This window comes from Ranitomeya imitator, chromosome 3 (assembly GCF_032444005.1).
Source record: "Ranitomeya imitator isolate aRanImi1 chromosome 3, aRanImi1.pri, whole genome shotgun sequence".
Classification (NCBI taxonomy): domain Eukaryota; kingdom Metazoa; phylum Chordata; class Amphibia; order Anura; family Dendrobatidae; genus Ranitomeya; species Ranitomeya imitator.
Window position 1 is genome coordinate 83723723 of NC_091284.1, and position 18462 is coordinate 83742184.

Genomic DNA, 18462 nt, shown 5'->3' on the forward strand with positions numbered 1-18462 from the left:
AGGCCGCAGAACTGTCACTTTCATTTTCTATTCTCAGGTATCCCAGTGTGCGACGGTCTGCTGACTTCTGACAGGTACAAAAAATGAGTGCAGAGACCAAAAAAGAAATAAAAAGCGGCACTTCTTCACATTAAGGCAGAATACCCTCATTTCTCATCGGAAGAATCAGACCACTATGATAAAGTATCTCATACTACCCTTACTGAAAAATGACCAAGTATGGGATTGACAAGGCTACGGTTAGGTGGATTCATAACTGGCTCAGTGATCATACTCAAAGACAGGTGATAAATGGTTGCATTTCCAATTGGAAAAAGTGTTGGGTAGGACAAGGCTCTGTCCTGGCCGAGTGTCACCTTTTTCTCTTTTGGACACTGCGCATACATTTGTTTTTGGTGGGCATCTGTACTCCACAAGCTGACTGATGCATGCACACAGGCTACTGAGGTACCATTCAGCTGCACGCTGTTAAGGATTTAGTACCGGGTATTTAATTCCTCATTTTGCCTACTGCTCCCATCAGCCTACCCCTGCTGCTGCTGCTGCTAATAACAGCGAGAGCAGGTGGTGACTGATGGGAGTATTCATCAGCCCTGTGCTCAAAAATAATTAAAATTTCACCTGTATTTTTGATAAGCAGCAAGGTAAAACAGCTGCAGGCTGCCACCCTCAGTTTCAGCAAAGTTGGTTGTCAAGAATAGAGGGGTCCACACGATATTTTAAAATTATCCAAATACATTTAAAAAAAATAAAATAATAAAGGCACGAGCTCCACCCCATTTTTTGACAACCAGCCAAGGTAAAGCAGACAGCTGGGGGCTGGTATTCTTAGGCTGGTAAGGGGCCATGGATATTGGTCACCCCAGACTAAAAATAGCTGCCACCCCAGAAAAGGCACATGTATTAGATGCCCCAATTCTGACGCTTTGCTCGGCTCTTCCCACTTGCCATGTGACGGTGGCAAGTGAGGTTCATATTTGTGGGGTTGATGTCACCTTTGTATTGTTAGGTGACATCAAGCCCACGGCTTAGTAATTACAGTTATATTGTAAATAAACACACAGCAAGAATAAAGTCTTTCATTTGAAATAAACAAAAGCAATATTTTATTTAAAAATAATAAACAGTTATACTCACTTAACACCTATTCCACTTAAGTCGTCATCTCCTGTAATAAAACAAAAATAAAAAACAACCATATCCTTCACCAGTCCGTCATTTTGTCCCACGCCATAATCCATGTCTGGGGATAAACAGTTTTCAACCTTGACGGCGAAACTATGCCACCTTCCAGGTTGAGAACCACTGGGAGAATGAGCTGCGGTGAGTGCAGGATCAGTGACTAGCAGTAAGAGCACCGCTAGCACAGTGATAAAAAGTCTAATGGTGTAGCTCTGAGCTCAGAGTTCACCGGCAGAAATGAGAAATTTTCTCACGGTGAACTCACCTCCACAGTGAGAATTGTTCTCACTGTGCAAGCAGTGATCTCACCGGAGGTCACCACAGTTCAGAGGCCCCGATGGAAACACTGCCCCAGTGACAGGCAGTAACCTCGATGACATCACCGCTGGTCACTGATGCTGCGCTCGCAGCAGCTCATTCTTCCAGTGGTTCTCAGCCTGCATGGTCTATCTTAGCACCGTCCATGATGAAAACTGTTTATCCCCAGACATGGATTAAAGCGTGAGACAGAATGACGGGCATGTGAGAGATATGGTTGTTTTTCATTTCATTACAGGAGATGAGGGCTTCAATGCAATGGATGTTAGGTGTGTATAACTGTTTGGCATTTTTAAATTAAAAAAAAGGAAAAGTGCTTTTTTATTTCAAATAAAAGACTTTATATTTACTGTGTGTTTATTACCAACATAACTAAAGGATTAGTAATAGATAGGTGTCTTACAGAAGCCTCTCCATTAACAAGCCGTGGGCTTGATGTCACCGGACAATACAAAGATGGCATCATCCTCACAAATATGAACCCCAGTTGCCACCGCCACAGGGCAAGCGGGAAGAGTCGGGCAAAGTGCCAGAACTGGCGCATCTACTAGATGCACCTTTTTTTGGGCAGCTTCAGGCTGCTATTTTTAGGCTGGAGGGGCAATATCCATGGCCCCTTACAGCCTGAGAATACCAGCCCCTAGCTGTCAGCGTTAGCAAGGCTGGTTGTCAAAATGAGGGGACCGCCACGCAGTTTTTTAAAATTATTTATTGAAATAATTACAAAATATGGTGTGCGGATCCCTCTATTCTTGATAACCAACCTTGCTAAAGCTGACAGCTGAGGGTTGCAGCCCACAGCTGTCAGTTTTGCCTGGCTGGTTATCAAAAATACAGGGAACCCACGCCATTTTTTATTTAGAGTGCAGGCATTGGCTGATGAATACGCCTGCTCTCGCTGTTACTGGCGGCAACAGGTGTAGGCTGATGGCAGCAGTAGTCCCATCAGCCAACGCCAGTGACTGGAGGTAAACGTTTTACCTTCGATCACGGCTGTCTGACCGATAGTAATTATTATTTGACGTGCATATGATGGTGCGATAAATAAAGGTGTTCGGGGGGGCCGAACCCAAACAGAAACACAGACTTCCTAGTGATGTCAGTGTTCGGTGTCTGTGCCCAAACAGTAGGTGTTCGGTATAGAAGATGAACTTTACTGTTCTGGTTGACCCATATCTGCTTAATAGCGGTTTACAAATTTCTCAAAGGCTGTCACACTGTAGAGGGAAAATCCTCATTCTCATTTGCAAATGGAAACACGAGAAGCAATGGAATGAAACTGAAAGGGAGAAGATACAAATTAGATTAGGAAAACTTTTTGACACTGAGGGTGATTAATGACTGGAACAGGCTGCCACGAGAAGTGATGAGTTCTCCTTCAATGGAAGTGTTCAAATAGAGGCTGGACAGACATCTGTCTGAGATGGTTTAGTGAATCCTGCATTGAGCAGGTGGTTGGACACGATGACCCTGGAGGACCCTTCCAACTAACATTGCATGATTGTTAACGACCAGCTCTACATCAGAGCTCTTAATGTTAGCCATAATAAGCAGAAAATCAGCTCTGGCAAGGTGGTTTTGCTCCAGGTGTTTTGACACAATTGACGATTGGTGTTTCTGCCCAAGAACACAATGTAGGGAGCTCGGAGCTGTCACAGATTGTGAAGTTGTCAGTCAGATACAAGAAGCTTCATAGAGCTGCCGGCAAAACACCACAAGTAAGTGGATTTCTGCCAGAAGGATCATCCCTGGAGTGTAAGGAAGGAGAAGGCCATGCTATGACAACAGAGAGATGGAATAGCATGTACGGCTATGATCGCCTGCTGGGGAAGGGGTAAGCAGTAACCGCCAGGGAACAGTGGGGGAACAAGTTTTACTAACAAAAGTAGAAAAAAAAAAAAGAACCAAGAAGAGCTCTAACTTTCTAATGGGTAGCAAAAAAAAAATCAAGTGATGTGTGCAACTTCAGATGCTGTACATTTGTACCTTATTGCCTCTTAAATGGAAAGATCATATATGTGGCGAACCACCGGTTTATGGTAAGAATACAAAATAGTGCGGCCAGTGGCCACCGTGAGTGGGGATGAGCTCCAGCCGCTAGCCAGAGTGGTCTATTTGACTGTCACGTGTCTATCCCGACTTGTAAATGGTCACGAGGAGGTCCTAAACCTTCATACATTTTGTACAGATGGGAAGGAACTGGTAGTTGTAGAGAGGATCTACCTTCTAAGCACTCTTTCTTGTTGTCAAGCCTTTCATGCGCCTTTGCCCGTCGGAATAGGGCTTTCACATACTTGGGATTTAGTTCCACCGCTTTGGTGCAGTCCTGGACAACTTCTTTCCACGTTTGCTAAAAAAACAAAAAGGAAAATTAAAAATATAAATAAAATAAAAATAATAAAAGGAAACAATCTCTAAACAAATGACATACAAAATTGATAAAAGTCTAAAAAAACACATCTATATAATTGATATTGCCACGTTAGCAACAATCCGAAATATTAAAATATCATGTTACTTATCTTGCATAATGAATTCTTAAAAAAAAAAAAAAAAACACAAATTTGAAGATTCTACCCAAACAAACAAACAAACCCTCAATTAAAAACAATAGATTTTTTGGAAGGTGGTAACAGAAAATCAAAAGCAAGTTGGGAAATGATTAATGTGCAAAAAAACAAGAACAAACTCCGAACTCTATTTGCTGTGGGCAACAAGGTCAGTACTACTGTTAGTACTAATAAATGAGGCCCAATATTGTCTTCGATTTGAATGTCAAGGCCCACAGCAAATGAACAATTTCAACCAAAGAGATCATTTGGCAGGTAAAAACTTCAGGGCGAATAATCACTTACACAGGGTGATGCAAAACTCAATGGTATATCCATAAAAAATAATAATAATAATAAAAAAAGAACGCCCTGCTGCTGGCAGAGCTCCAGGTGGTTTCCTGACAAACTTTCCTGATAAGATTATGCAAAAAAAAAAAATATATATACTCATTTACAAATGCAGTTATTTCAAAAAGGTAAAAGCAAAAGCCCCGTCAGCGTCACTCGCCCCCCAGGAGCCTCACTCGCCCCCCCAGCAGCCTCACTCGCCCCCCCCAGCAGCCTCACTCGCCCCCCCCAGCAGCCTCACTCGCCCCCCCAGCAGCCTCACTCGCCCCCCCCAGCAGCCTCACTCGCCCCCCAGCAGTGTTATTCTCCCCATGAATGTTACTTTCTGACCTGTTGCTCATAGGCCGCAGCTCTGTTCTGGTAGAACGTAGACATGTCTACCTTCTTCTCTGGAGGACACAAACTGATGGCCTCAGTGTAACACTGAATGGCCTGGTCATATTTCCCGGCTTTAAAATACTTGTTTCCTTTGTTTTTTGCACCTTGTGCTTTTTCTAGAGGGGTCTATAAGGGAAAACAACAAGTAATGTGAGAGGGATATATACAAAACATAAACCAAAACAGAGGTATTCACAGACAGATGTATACAATATAATCTTTTATTAATGAATATTAATACATGATTACACAACAATAGAATAATAAAATATAATTACACAAAAACATGATTATACACAAACAGCCTGGGAGTAAGCTGCAAACAGTGTCGATTTGCCCTGAATGGGTTTTCTGGGCTCTATACAAATTTCTAGTCACTTTACATGACGGCAGATTGTCGAGTCGTGACAGTGTGCGAGAGGGTGGGCACGTGACCATAAGTATGACATTTGCATGACTAGATTCTCACCCACTTGTCATGTTCTAGTGATGAGAATCTAGTTGGCAAGTGACCACAACTATGCAAATCAATAAGGCCAAATCCAGATGTCCTTGAAACACAGTACAAGTACGGCCAGCCATAGGCCTCAAGACCCCCATCAGAAACCTCATATATGCCTGTGAAGTTGATCTGTCTGGGTCCGGAGACCAGCGGCCGATCCCGACACTGTTTTCTGTACTTCAACCGTGTTTCACAATCGTCTGATCTCGGCCTAAGGAAACCTCCCCCCAAACAGGTCAGTTGAATACAAGCACTGTGTAATTAGACCATGAAACTAGGACTTGTGAAGCCTCCATTCACCAAGAACTGATATAATGAAGATCAGTATAGCACTGGACAGGTGCAGACACAGAGATGGAGGCCCTCATAGCTGTGGAACCTCCATACACAGAATTTAGGATCCCAAGTAGATTCTTCACACACCAGAGGCGGGAGATACGAGGCATTTATGATGAAAGGGCAATGAGAGACATTACTGGGGTCTACACACACCATTAGAACCTGATCCCAAATGTGTCTGGGCTCTATTGGCATGCCTCTACACACTGTGTTTCTACGGTACTTAAATTGCAAATATTTTTTGCAGCAACTGAGGCTCGATGTTTGCAGTCAGAGATATTAAAAACGCAAAAAAAAAAGGATGTTTTATTTTCACTAGCCTAGCATTAATCCTTTACTACTGCTTTCTGTGAGATAACATTTCCCTGCCTGTTTTATCACAGGAGTGAGTGTCGCTGTAGTATTTCCAGCCCTCTGAGCTCTTAATAAATCAAGTCAGTGATGTTGGAGCAACAGTAGTCACTGAGTTCTTAAATTACTGTACCTGATTTATGATGAGCTTAGAAATCTGGACATGTGGCAGAAACGCTCACTACTGTGATAAAACAGGCAGCGAAATGTGTCATTTCGCAGAATCCAACAGCTGCAATCCCACGGTGTGTCTTCTATATACAGTATTCTCTTATGCTTCCTCCTTTGATCAGCTGTAATATGCACCCACCATGAACTGGAGCAGCTTTGCATGGTCAGACACAGCCATTAAACAGTACATAGCAAGGGCACATTTATCAGATTTATCTCGCCCCAGAAATATTTTTAAACACATCCAATTCTGGAACTCATTATTCCAAGATATACTGATTAAAATGTACTTTGTTCATGGGAAAACCTCATTGTAAGTTATCCCCACAGAATAGGGAAAATTAATTGATCGGTGAGAGTCCCATGAACTGGGCTCTACATAGTCTCATCAAGAATGGAGTGGAGGTGCACATGCTCAACCTCTGCTCTATTCATTGACTATGGGACTGATGTTGAAAGCCAAGTACAGCGCTATGTAGATAATGAACATAGTGGAGGTCAGGCATTTGTGCTGTGCTAGAAGAGGGCTTGGTGTCAGCAGCTGTTCATAGACACCAGGCCCTAGGTTTAGTAATGAAAAGGTGTCAGCCTGACACCCTTATTACTAATTCGGTAAGTAAACACAAACACACACATTGTCACCAGCCTATGTAGGAGCGTTAACAGAAAGAACCTACATAGGCTGTAACCAAACAGCAACTGTTAATTGTAAAGAACAAAAAAAAGAGAAAAAAAATAGTGTGGGCTCCTGCGTAATTCTAATAACCAGCAGATTGAAAGCCGATGGCTGATGTTAATATTCTGGGAAGGAGCAAACAGCCATAAAGGTTCCCAGGCTATTACACTGTGTGCATAATTATTAGGCAAGTTGTATTTTGATCACATGATACTTTTTATACATGTTGTCCTACTCCAAGCTGTTCGGGCTTGAGAGACAACTACCAATTAAGTAAATCAGGTGATGTGCATCTCTGTAATGAGGAGGGGTGTTGTCTAATGACATCAAAACCCTATATAAGGTGTGCTTAATTATTAGGCAACTTCCTATCCTTTGGCAAAACGGGTCAGAAGAGAGATTTGACGGGCTCTGAAAAGTCCAAAATTGTGAGATGTCTTGCAGAGGGATGCAGCAGTCTTGAAATTGCCAACCTTTTGAAGCGTGATCACTGAACAATCAAGCGTTTCATGACAAATAGCCCACAGGGTTGCAAGAAGCGTGTTGGGCAAAAAAGGTGCAAAATAACTGACCATGAATTGAGGAAAATCAAGCGTGAAGCTGCCAAAATGCCATTTGCCACCAGTTTTGCCATATTTCAGAGCTATAGCAAAAAAGGCAGAAATGCTTACCTGCCTAGGCCTCCAAACAAATGCACTATCAGGATGCAGTGGACCCATGTGGCTAAGATGGCGGCAACACAGGTGTAAACTGTGGTGTTTGTTCACATGGGATGCATCTTAATAGCGCTGGGCAGCCCGCCTGAGCTAATAGAAGGGTGTCACTAATAGCCTGTTAACCCAGATGCTGTGCATTCCCATTGTGTGAACAGCGCCACATACAAGTCTCTTATGTGCAGTCATATGCCAAGCAGCCACCCCCTCCATTAATTTGGTAGGCTGTGAGTGGTTGCCTCATCGGTATTTCTGCACCTGTGTTGCCATCATCTTAACCACATGGGTCCACTGCATCCTGATGCATTTGTTTGGAGGCCTAAGCAGGTAAGCATCTCTGCCTTTTTTGCTATTTTTCTGAATTTTTGGAGGATCTCTGAATCCTCTTTTTGTACTTGAATTGGTCATATTTCAGAGCTGCAACGTAACTGGAGTAACAAAAAGCACAAGGTGTGCGATACTAAGGGACATGGCCAAGGTAAGGAAGGCTGAAAAACGACCACCTTTGAACAAGAAACATAAGATAAAACGTCAAGACTGGGCCAAGAAATATCTTAAGACTGACTTTTCAAAGGTTTAATGGACTGATGAAATGAGAGTGACTCTTGATGGGCCAGATGGATGGGCCAGAGGCTGGATCAGTAAAGGGCAGAGAGCTCCACTCCGACTCAAGACGCCAGCAAGGTGGAGGTCGGTACTGGTATGGGCTGGTATCATCAAAGATGAGCTTGTGGGACCTTTTCGGGTTGAGGATGGAGTGAAGCTCAACTCTCAGACCTACTGCCAGTTTCTGGAAGACAACATCTTCAAGCAGTGGTGCAGGAAGAAGTCGGTATCATTCAAGAAAAACATGATTTTCATGCAGGACAATGCTCCATCACATGCCTCCAACTACTCCACAGCGTGGCTGGCCAGGAAAAGTCTAAAAGATGAAAACAATGACATGGCCCCTTGTTCACCTGATCTGAACCCCATAGAGAACCTGTGGTCCCTCATAAAACGTGAGATCTACAGGGAGGGCGAACAGTCCACCTCTCGGAGCAGTGTCTGGAGGCTGTGGTGGCTGCTGCACGCAATGTTGGTCGTAAACAGATCAAGCAACTGACAGAATCTATGGATGGAACACTGTAGAGACATTTTTGGGGTTTTGTTTTTGCATGTCAAATGTTTATTTCTACATTTTGTGCAGTTATATTGGTTTACCTGGTGAAAATAAACAAGTGAGATGGGAATATATTTGGTTTTTATTAAGTTGCCTAATAATTCTGCACAGTAATAGTTACCTGCACAAACAGATATCCTCCTAAGATAGCCAAATCTAAAAAAAAAACCACTCCAACTTCCAAAAATATTAAGCTTTGATATTTATGAGTCTTTTGGGTTGATTGAGAACATAGTTGTTGATCAATAATAAAAATAATCCTCTAAAATACAACTTGCCTAATAATTCTGCACACAAGTGTAATGTCAGCTCACAGCTGTTTGCTAATCCTTTACTGGCTAGTTTACAGGGGGACCCCAGAAAAAAAATCGACATAGGGTTCCCGTATAAAATCTAACCAGCAAAGGCTAGGCAGACAGCTGCGGGCTGATATTAACAGCCTAGGCAGGGTCCATGAATATTGACTCCTCCCAGAATAAAAACCATCAGCTCTCAGTCGCCTCAGAAAAGGCACACCCACTTGCACTGTAGTGGTGGCAAGTGGGGTTCATATTTGCGGGGTTGATGTCACATTTGTATTGTCAGGTGACATCAAGCCCACAGGTTATTAATGGAGAGGCGTCTATAAGTCACCGAACGCCTAATCTATAGAAGCCAACATCTCCCGCAACAAAAATAAAATAAACCACAATATTCCTCACCTGTCCGCAGAGAAAATAATCCATAATGTCCCACGATGATCGTGTTTATTTTGAGAGCAGTCACTGATGTGACTGCTCTCAAAGACAGCCAGCGATACACTGACAGGAGGCAATCTCTCCTGCAGTGTATCACTGAGCTGCCATGGTAAAGTTCTCACGCAGCGGTACCGTAAGTGAGAGCACCGAAGCTGATCAGCTGATGAACTCCGGTGAACTCTCCCAGGGCAGCTCAGTGGTACACTGTGTGAGCGACTACCTCCTGTCAGTGTATTGCTGGTGAACAGATAGAGTGGTCACATCTCCCGATCTGACTGTTCTACAAGTGACATCGCCATGGGACACTCAGGATTACATGGACTACGGTGAACAGGCAAGTATATGTTGGTTTCTTATTTTACATTTTTTTCTAGGAGATAATGGCATCAGGGATTTGCTGTTAGGTAAGTATAATGGGTTTTTGTACTTGTATATGTATGTAATTATTTAACTTTACACAGCGAATCACAATCTCCGCTCCGGGGTCACTAACATCTGACAGCATGATCCCGCAGCGCTGACTGACGGTCTTAACGAATTACGGCCGGTAAGAACCACCTCGCCGGTGTTTCCCGTATGGTCACACAGACAGTGTGGGAAACACCATAGGAAGTACATCTAAAAACGCAAACAAAAACTCAGAAAATCTGCAAACATTTTTATACCTGCGTTTTTGCTGCGGATTTGACAGACTCGGTTGAGGTCAATGGGTGAAAAATGGTGCAGAAATGCACAAAGCATTGACATGTTGAAGAAAAAAAATGCACTGCAAATACTGAAAGGAAATTTACTGATCATGTGCACAACACTTAGGGATTGTCATTGAATTAGCTTGCATAAGGATTCCATAGCATTTTTGGCCCATTTACGAGTGGAAAACTGACGCAAAAACGTGTCAAAACACACTGTGTGCACATAGCCTTAGAGAAAACTGGGAACTGTAATAAAACATTTTTTTTTTAGTCCCTCTATGATCACTTACGCTATATATTGCAGTATATAGCGTAAATCGCAGTTTCCTATGAAGCTCAGCTTGCAACAGAGCTTCACAGGAGTACAATGATGGCTGTGACAGGGTGCCCTTCAGCAAGCCCTCAGAAAGATTAACCCATAGGCTCCCTGAAATCACGTAGCAGGGGCTAGTGCAAGCTACATTTGTATGTGATTCTGCATTAAAGAGTTAAAAACGAATTTGTGCCTCTGGTCCGCGAGACAGGGCATGTCCTATTTTCTTCTGTTTTGAGCAGGGCTGTGGGGTCGGTAAGGTTTTCCTCATCTATATGCTGAGCTTCACAGGACACCAAGATTTACACTATATGCGGCAATACTGTGGTACTGCCATGTATAGTATGAGCAATCAGACAATTGCAGGTTCAAGTCCCCTAAGGCTAGGTTCACATTGCGTTAGTGCAATCCGTTTAGCGGATACGCTAACGGAATGCGCTAACGCAATGTCCAAAAAGGAATTGCGCTTGGCAATCCCGCTAGCGCAGATGCTCGATCTGCGCTAGCGAAGAACGGACCATGAACGCTGCAAGCAGCGTTCAAGGTCCGTCTGAAAATAACGGGACATCGCTGACGCATGCCAAAAATGGCATGCGTTAGCGATGCGTTAGCACATTGCGGTCAATGGGTGCTCTAACGGATCCGTTACATAGCGTTAATTGCGCCAATTTCGCCATGTAACGGATTCTGTTAGCGGACACCCAGTAACGCAATGTGAACCTAGCCTAAGGGGACTAACAATCCCTTTCTTGCAGGTGATGTAATTATTTTTTATGTCAGGTCCCTGACTGATGCTCCAAACAGCTCACCCATGCCGTGAAGGTGGGGATCCGATGGGAAGCCATGACAGGCATGGGTGCTGCTGAAGACCTCCGTACTTGTGATTACGATACTCCTGTGAAATTCAGACTGTAGCTGGCATTTATAGGAGATCGTGATTTTTGCTATACGTAGCTGGGCTGAAGTACTATGTATAATACAATCAATCACAGCTTCAACTCCCAGATAATAATAATAATAATAATAATTTTATTTATATAGCGCCAACATATTCCGCAGCGCTTTACAAATTATAGAGGGGACTTGTACAGACAATAAACATTACATCATAACAGAAATACAGTTCAAAACAGATACCAGGAGGAGTGAGGGCCCTGCTCGCAAGCTTACAAACTATGGGATGCAGGGCTGTGGAGTCGGTGTCAAGGAAATTGAGAAGTTGAGTCGGGAGTCAGAGTTGTAGGTTTGGCTTACCGACTCCACAGCCCTGCTCCTAAGGGGACTACTAGATACAGTGGCAAAAAAGGGTTTTATAAAAAAGAAAAAAAATAAGTTTAAATCACCCATTTTGCCCCATTAAAAATAATTACCCCCCCCCCCCCACACACACACACACACACATTTGGTATCACGGTGTTCGTAAAAATCTGATCTGTAAAATACATTAATCCGATTGGTAAATCGCACATTGAGAAAACTGAAAACGTTACAGGTCTCAGAAAATAGTAAATCAAGAAAAAAAAAAATTTCTCTTCAAATATCTGAAATTTTCAGGAAAAAAAAATGATACACGTTTGGCATCTGCATAATCGTAATAACAGGAAGAGAAGATGGCGTCATGGTGCAGCCGTCTGTACAGAGCGGGGGAAAAATCCGGCTCCTTGTACACAATGGAGTTTGCCCTCTCCGGAAGGAATGAAAGCAGCTGCTGGGTACGGACATCACTAAGCACAGGAGGTCACAGCCATTAGCTGGGATACCAAGCCCCCTGCACGGAGTGCCGCCATATGTGGCTCAGTCCCATCATCTACAGGAGGCTTCTTCTCACCAGGAGGGCTCATTCACATGACTATGTTCAGACTGAGTGCTGTCCGTAAAAAAAACAAAAAAAAAAACTAACAGCACTCAGACCAATGTTACTCAATGGGGCAGTGCAGTGGAACTTTTTTTTACAATGACTACATCGGTGTGTGAAAAAACATATGGCGGCATGCACTAGTTTCTTCCATAAAGCGGATGACATTTAAGTCATTGGGTGAACAAAGCAAACAAAATTGGATGCCGTACGTACGGAGCCACAATACAGCATCTGACTGTTACGGATACTTTGCAATTCTGTGACATAGAAAACTGTAAATGGTTAATAGCCGGCGCTTTTTATTTTATATATTTTTTTAAATGGATGCCACACTGATGGTAAAGACAGAGAAACATCCAAAAACAGATACAATTCGGACCCAACGCAATGATGAATAACGGCCCAATTATCTCATACGCAAAAAAAAACCCCCGACGTCTGAATGTGGCCTTAGTGTGAACAGGGCGACTCCTGGGAGTTTATCATCATTAAAAACGGATGGAAAGGAGAATGCAAAAATAAACCCCACAATCAGCAGACTGGTGACCACTTGGACAGCACATGTCAGGTACCATTTTACAGCCACCAGAATATTCTGTTACCCATTCAGCCACTTCATTAGTTTACGCGCCCATGGAGACATTTGCAGGACAGTGCTGGGGCGCACTTGGGGGCCGCAGTACAGAACCATTGAAATGCATATATCAGTGAAGGGAACTGCATCCTCCCTGCAGAGCACATGTCAAACTGTTGGTCCACAGTATATCTGGGCCTCGACGCAGGGCAGGTCTCCCTAGGTGCTGACAGTTGAAAACAATGATGGAGGAGGGAGCGTCAGCTGACATTCCATCTCCCATCATTCCCCGTCTGAGCAGCGGGTGCGATAACGATTACGACGCGTCCGCTGTACCGAATCCTCCTTGTTCACTCATTGGATTGAATCAGCACTTTGAGGGTCCTTGAGGCAGCTGAGCCGGGGACCAGGCACTTATCTCCCCTTCTTGAGGAAACACATTGGAAGAGGGCAAGGAGGACTATGTAACCAGACATGGAAACATGGTCTCCCTAGCATATGAGGATCTCGTTAATGGAGCTACTTAGGACTGTCTGATGACACTTTAGCGAGTTTGTTCCTAGTCTTCATTATACAGCATTGTGTATTTTTAGGGCTTGACGCTGTCTAAAATGAACTTTTTTTTGCATATATCAGAATCAAAGGGTCCCAGGGTCATGTGGTAATTTGGCCATACAGCCATACATATATCATAAAATCCCCATAATGGTAACCCAAAGACATTTCTAACAATGTGTGCTTACCCATAAGTAGGTCAGGGGAATAGACCACACTGCACCCAACGGCCCCGGGGCTTTTATGATGTATGTATGGCTGTCTGGCCAAATTACCATATGACCCTGGGACCCTTTGATTCCGATATGTGTATGGACTGTGTGTATCCCAGGGATGAATTGTTGACCACACGTAACTCGATGTATTGATGTTTCCTCTGTTATACCTTCCTGTTTGCTATACACTGCATACAGCAGGTATATATGTATATTGATGTTATATGCGCTTGATTAATACATTTTGTACGGGTTATTTTTAACTACGTTGTTTGGGACTTTTTTACTCCATCTTCTTTTGGTCTTACTGCCAAGATTGTAAGTCACATGCCAACTGTAGGACCGGGTATAATAATGTAAGAATCGCTGAGGGTCAGACCCCCAGTGACCCAAAATTACAGGCACTGACTTTAATAGAGAGGGGGTTAAGCATTACCCATTAATTCACATTAAGACTGCTGACATAGCAGAGTGCAGCCCCTGATGCCCAGAGGTCCCACACACCATGAATAGAGAGCGCTCCACCTGTCTGTTTTTGGATCGCTGGTGCCCCCCGCGAGCAGTGAACCTTCCCCTGGTCCTGTCCCAGCGCTCCGACTCCAAGTGGTAAGTAAGCTGCTCCATTATCCCATCCCAGCGTCCGGACCACCAGCGAGCCATCCCTTCTTACTGTCCCACAGGTCAACCCCCAGCAATCAATACGCCAGCCCCCTTCTCTCTGGGGTGGGGGATCCCCATTACAGCCCCCTTCTCTCTGGGGGGGGGGCTCCCCCTTACAGCCCCCTTCTCTCTGGGGGGGAGCTCCCCCTTACAGCCCCCTTCTCTCTGGGGGGGGGGGGGGGGGGGCTCCCCCTTACAGCCCCCTCTCTCTCTGGGGGGGCTCCCCCTTACAGCCCCCTCTCTCTGGGGGGCCTCCTCCTTACAGCCCCCTCTCTCTCTGGGGGGCCTCCCCCTTACAGCCCCCTCTCTCTCTGGGGGGCCTCCCCCTTACAGCCCCCTCTCTCTCTGGGGGGCCTCCCCCTTACAGCCCCCTCTCTCTCTGGGGGGCCTCCCCCTTACAGCCCCCTCTCTCTCTGGGGGGCCTCCCCCTTACAGCCCCCTCTCTCTCTGGGGGGCCTCCCCCTTACAGCCCCCTCTCTCTCTGGGGGGCCTCCCCCTTACAGCCCCCTCTCTCTCTGGGGGGCCTCCCCCTTACAGCCCCCTCTCTCTCTGGGGGGCCTCCCCCTTACAGCCCCCTCTCTCTCTGGGGGGCCTCCCCCTTACAGCCCCCTCTCTCTCTGGGGGGGCCTCCCCCTTACAGCCCCCTCTCTCTCTGGGGGGCCTCCCCCTTACAGCCCCCTCTCTCTCTGGGGGGCCTCCCCCTTACAGCCCCCTCTCTCTCTGGGGGGCCTCCCCCTTACAGCCCCCTCTCTCTCTGGGGGGCCTCCCCCTTACAGCCCCCTCTCTCTCTGGGGGGCCTCCCCCTTACAGCCCCCTCTCTCTCTGGGGGGCCTCCCCCTTACAGCCCCCTCTCTCTCTGGGGGGCCTCCCCCTTACAGCCCCCTCTCTCTCTGGGGGGCCTCCCCCTTACAGCCCCCTCTCTCTCTGGGGGGCCTCCCCCTTACAGCCCCCTCTCTCTCTGGGGGGCCTCCCCCTTACAGCCCCCTCTCTCTCTGGGGGGCCTCCCCCTTACAGCCCCCTCTCTCTCTGGGGGGCCTCCCCCTTACAGCCCCCTCTCTCTCTGGGGGGCCTCCCCCTTACAGCCCCCTCTCTCTCTGGGGGGCCTCCCCCTTACAGCCCCCTCTCTCTCTGGGGGGCCTCCCCCTTACAGCCCCCTCTCTCTCTGGGGGGCCTCCCCCTTACAGCCCCCTCTCTCTCTGGGGGGCCTCCCCCTTACAGCCCCCTCTCTCTCTGGGGGGCCTCCCCCTTACAGCCCCCTCTCTCTCTGGGGGGCCTCCCCCTTACAGCCCCCTCTCTCTCTGGGGGGCCTCCCCCTTACAGCCCCCTCTCTCTCTGGGGGGCCTCCCCCTTACAGCCCCCTCTCTCTCTGGGGGGCCTCCCCCTTACAGCCCCCTCTCTCTCTGGGGGGCCTCCCCCTTACAGCCCCCTCTCTCTCTGGGGGGCCTCCCCCTTACAGCCCCCTCTCTCTCTGGGGGGCCTCCCCCTTACAGCCCCCTCTCTCTCTGGGGGGCCTCCCCCTTACAGCCCCCTCTCTCTCTGGGGGGCCTCCCCCTTACAGCCCCCTCTCTCTCTGGGGGGCCTCCCCCTTACAGCCCCCTCTCTCTCTGGGGGGCCTCCCCCTTACAGCCCCCTCTCTCTCTGGGGGGCCTCCCCCTTACAGCCCCCTCTCTCTCTGGGGGGCCTCCCCCTTACAGCCCCCTCTCTCTCTGGGGGGCCTCCCCCTTACAGCCCCCTCTCTCTCTGGGGGGCCTCCCCCTTACAGCCCCCTCTCTCTCTGGGGGGCCTCCCCCTTACAGCCCCCTCTCTCTCTGGGGGGCCTCCCCCTTACAGCCCCCTCTCTCTCTGGGGGGCCTCCCCCTTACAGCCCCCTCTCTCTCTGGGGGGCCTCCCCCTTACAGCCCCCTCTCTCTCTGGGGGGCCTCCCCCTTACAGCCCCCTCTCTCTCTGGGGGGCCTCCCCCTTACAGCCCCCTCTCTCTCTGGGGGGCCTCCCCCTTACAGCCCCCTCTCTCTCTGGGGGGCCTCCCCCTTACAGCCCCCTCTCTCTCTGGGGGGCCTCCCCCTTACAGCCCCCTCTCTCTCTGGGGGGCCTCCCCCTTACAGCCCCCTCTCTCTCTGGGGGGCCTCCCCCTTACAGCCCCCTCTCTCTCTGGGGGGCCTCCCCCTTACAGCTCCCTCTCTCTCTCTCTCTCTCTCGAGGGGGGCTCTCCCTTACAGCCCCCCCTCTCTCTGGGGGGGCCTCTCCCTTACAGCCTCCTCTCTCTCGGGGGGGGGGGGGGGGGCTCTCCCTTACAGCCCCCTCTCTCTCTCTGGGGGGCTCCCCCTTACAGCCCCCTCTCTCTCTCTGGGGGGCTCCCCCTTACAGCCCCCTCTCTCTCTCTGGGGGGCTCCCCCTTACAGCCCCCTCTCTCTCTGGGGGGGCCTCTCCCTTACAGCCCCCTCTCTATCTGGGGGGGGCCTCTCCCTTACAGCCCCCTCTCTATCTGGGGGGGGCCTCTCCCTTACAGCCCCCTCTCTCTCTGGGGGGGGCTCCCCCTTACAGCCCCCTCTCTCTCTGGGGACGAGCTCCCCCTTAAAGCCCCCTCTCTATCTGGGGGGGCCTCTCCCTTACAGCCCCCTCTCTCTCTGGGGGGGGGCTCCCCCTTACAGCTCCCCCTCTCTCTGGGGACGAGCTCCCCCTTACAGCCCCCTCTCTATCTGGGGGGGGGGCCTCTCCCTTACAGCCCCCTCTCTCTCCGGGGGGCCTCCCCCTCACAGCCCCCTCTCTCTCTCTCTGGGGGGGCTCCCCCTTACAGCCCCCCCCTCTCTCTGGGGGGGCCTCTCCCTTACAGCCTCCTCTCTCTCTCGAGGGGGGCTCTCCCTTACAGCCAGCCCCCTCTGTCTCTCTGGGGGGGCTCCCCCTTACAGCCCCCCCTCTCTCTGGGGGGCGCTCTCCCTTACAGCCTCCTCTCTCTCTCTCGAGGGGGGCTCTCCCTTACAGCCAGCCCCCTCTGTCTCTCTGGGGGGGCTCCCCCTTACAGCCCCCCTTCTCTCTGGGGGGGCCTCTCCCTTACAGCCTCCTCTCTCTCTCTCGAGGGGGGCTCTCCCTTACAGCCAGCCCCCTCTGTCTCTCTGGGGGGGGCTCCCCCTTACAGCCCCCCCTCTCTCTGGGGGGGGCTCTCCCTTACAGCCTCCTCTCTCTCGAGGGGGGGGGGCTCTCCCTTACAGCCCCCTCTCTCTCTCTGGGGGGCTCCCCCTTACAGCCCCCTCTCTCTCTGGGGGGCTCTCCCTTACAGCCCCCTCTCTCTCTGGGGGGCCTCCCCCTTACAGCCCCCTCCCTCTCTCTGGGGGGCCTCCTCCTCTCTGCACGTCCCATTACCGCACACTGGCAGCAGCTTGCTATGGCTGACTCACGGTGACATTGCCATGTGCGGCACGCACGCCCTCTGCTGGCGGGGCACACACACACCCGGCCTCATCCATTCTCACCATCTCGGGGTTGACACCGGCCTCCGGGCTGGCGCTGCTCCCGCTGGGCACCGGGCTCGCCCTTCCCTCCGGTGTTCTCCGCTGGCTGTCTCTCTTGCCTGACCTGTGCCTGTTCCATAGATACACCGCACCGGCTCCCAGGAGCAGCGGGGCCCCCACGGCTAGGGCCAGCTTCCAGTGCGGGATCCCGGATCCGCCTTGCGGTTCCACGGGTTTGGACGCCGCCATGATTAATCCGTCCCTACAGTTGCGGACACGGGGAAAAGACAGGGAGGCGGAATACCGGAAACACGGTGCATCCTGGGAGCCGGCAGGTGGGGGGATCACTTCCGGGAGCGCTGACCGTGGTCAGGGCGCGCCCTCTACTGGCTGTGTGGCAGCACTGCATTACCCTGGTGCAGGGACGTCACACGGCCACTCAGGCGCCGGCCCTGGGGTATCACAGTCCTCAGGACTAGGGTTGAGCGACCTTGACTTTTTTAGGGTCGAGCCGGGTTTCACGAAACCCGACTATCTCAAAGGTCGAGTCGAGTGAAATCGGCCGATTATGGCGAAAAGTCGAGGATCGACCGAAACACGAAACCCAATGCAAAGCCAATGGGATTTTTTTTTTTTTTTTTTTTTCTCTCTCTCTCTCTCTCTCTCTCTCTCTCTCTCTCTCTCTCCCTCTCCCTCTCCTGAAAAGCTGGTGTTACACAT

General features: G+C 49.1%; 1 protein-coding gene across 1 annotated transcript in view; it reads right to left on the reverse strand.

Moving 5' to 3' along the window:
• TOMM70 (translocase of outer mitochondrial membrane 70) overlaps nt 1-18053 on the reverse strand; it is a 58548-nt gene extending 40495 nt beyond the window's left edge. Inside the window, exons 1-3 of the mRNA XM_069761032.1 lie at nt 17764-18053; nt 4731-4904; nt 3724-3850 (exon numbers count right to left, since the gene is read on the reverse strand). Coding sequence (XP_069617133.1) covers nt 3724-3850; nt 4731-4904; nt 17764-17991 — 529 coding nt within the window. The 5' untranslated portion in view covers nt 17992-18053. The remainder of the gene's footprint in view (nt 1-3723; nt 3851-4730; nt 4905-17763) is intronic.
• Nucleotides 18054-18462: the final 409 nt, after the last annotated feature.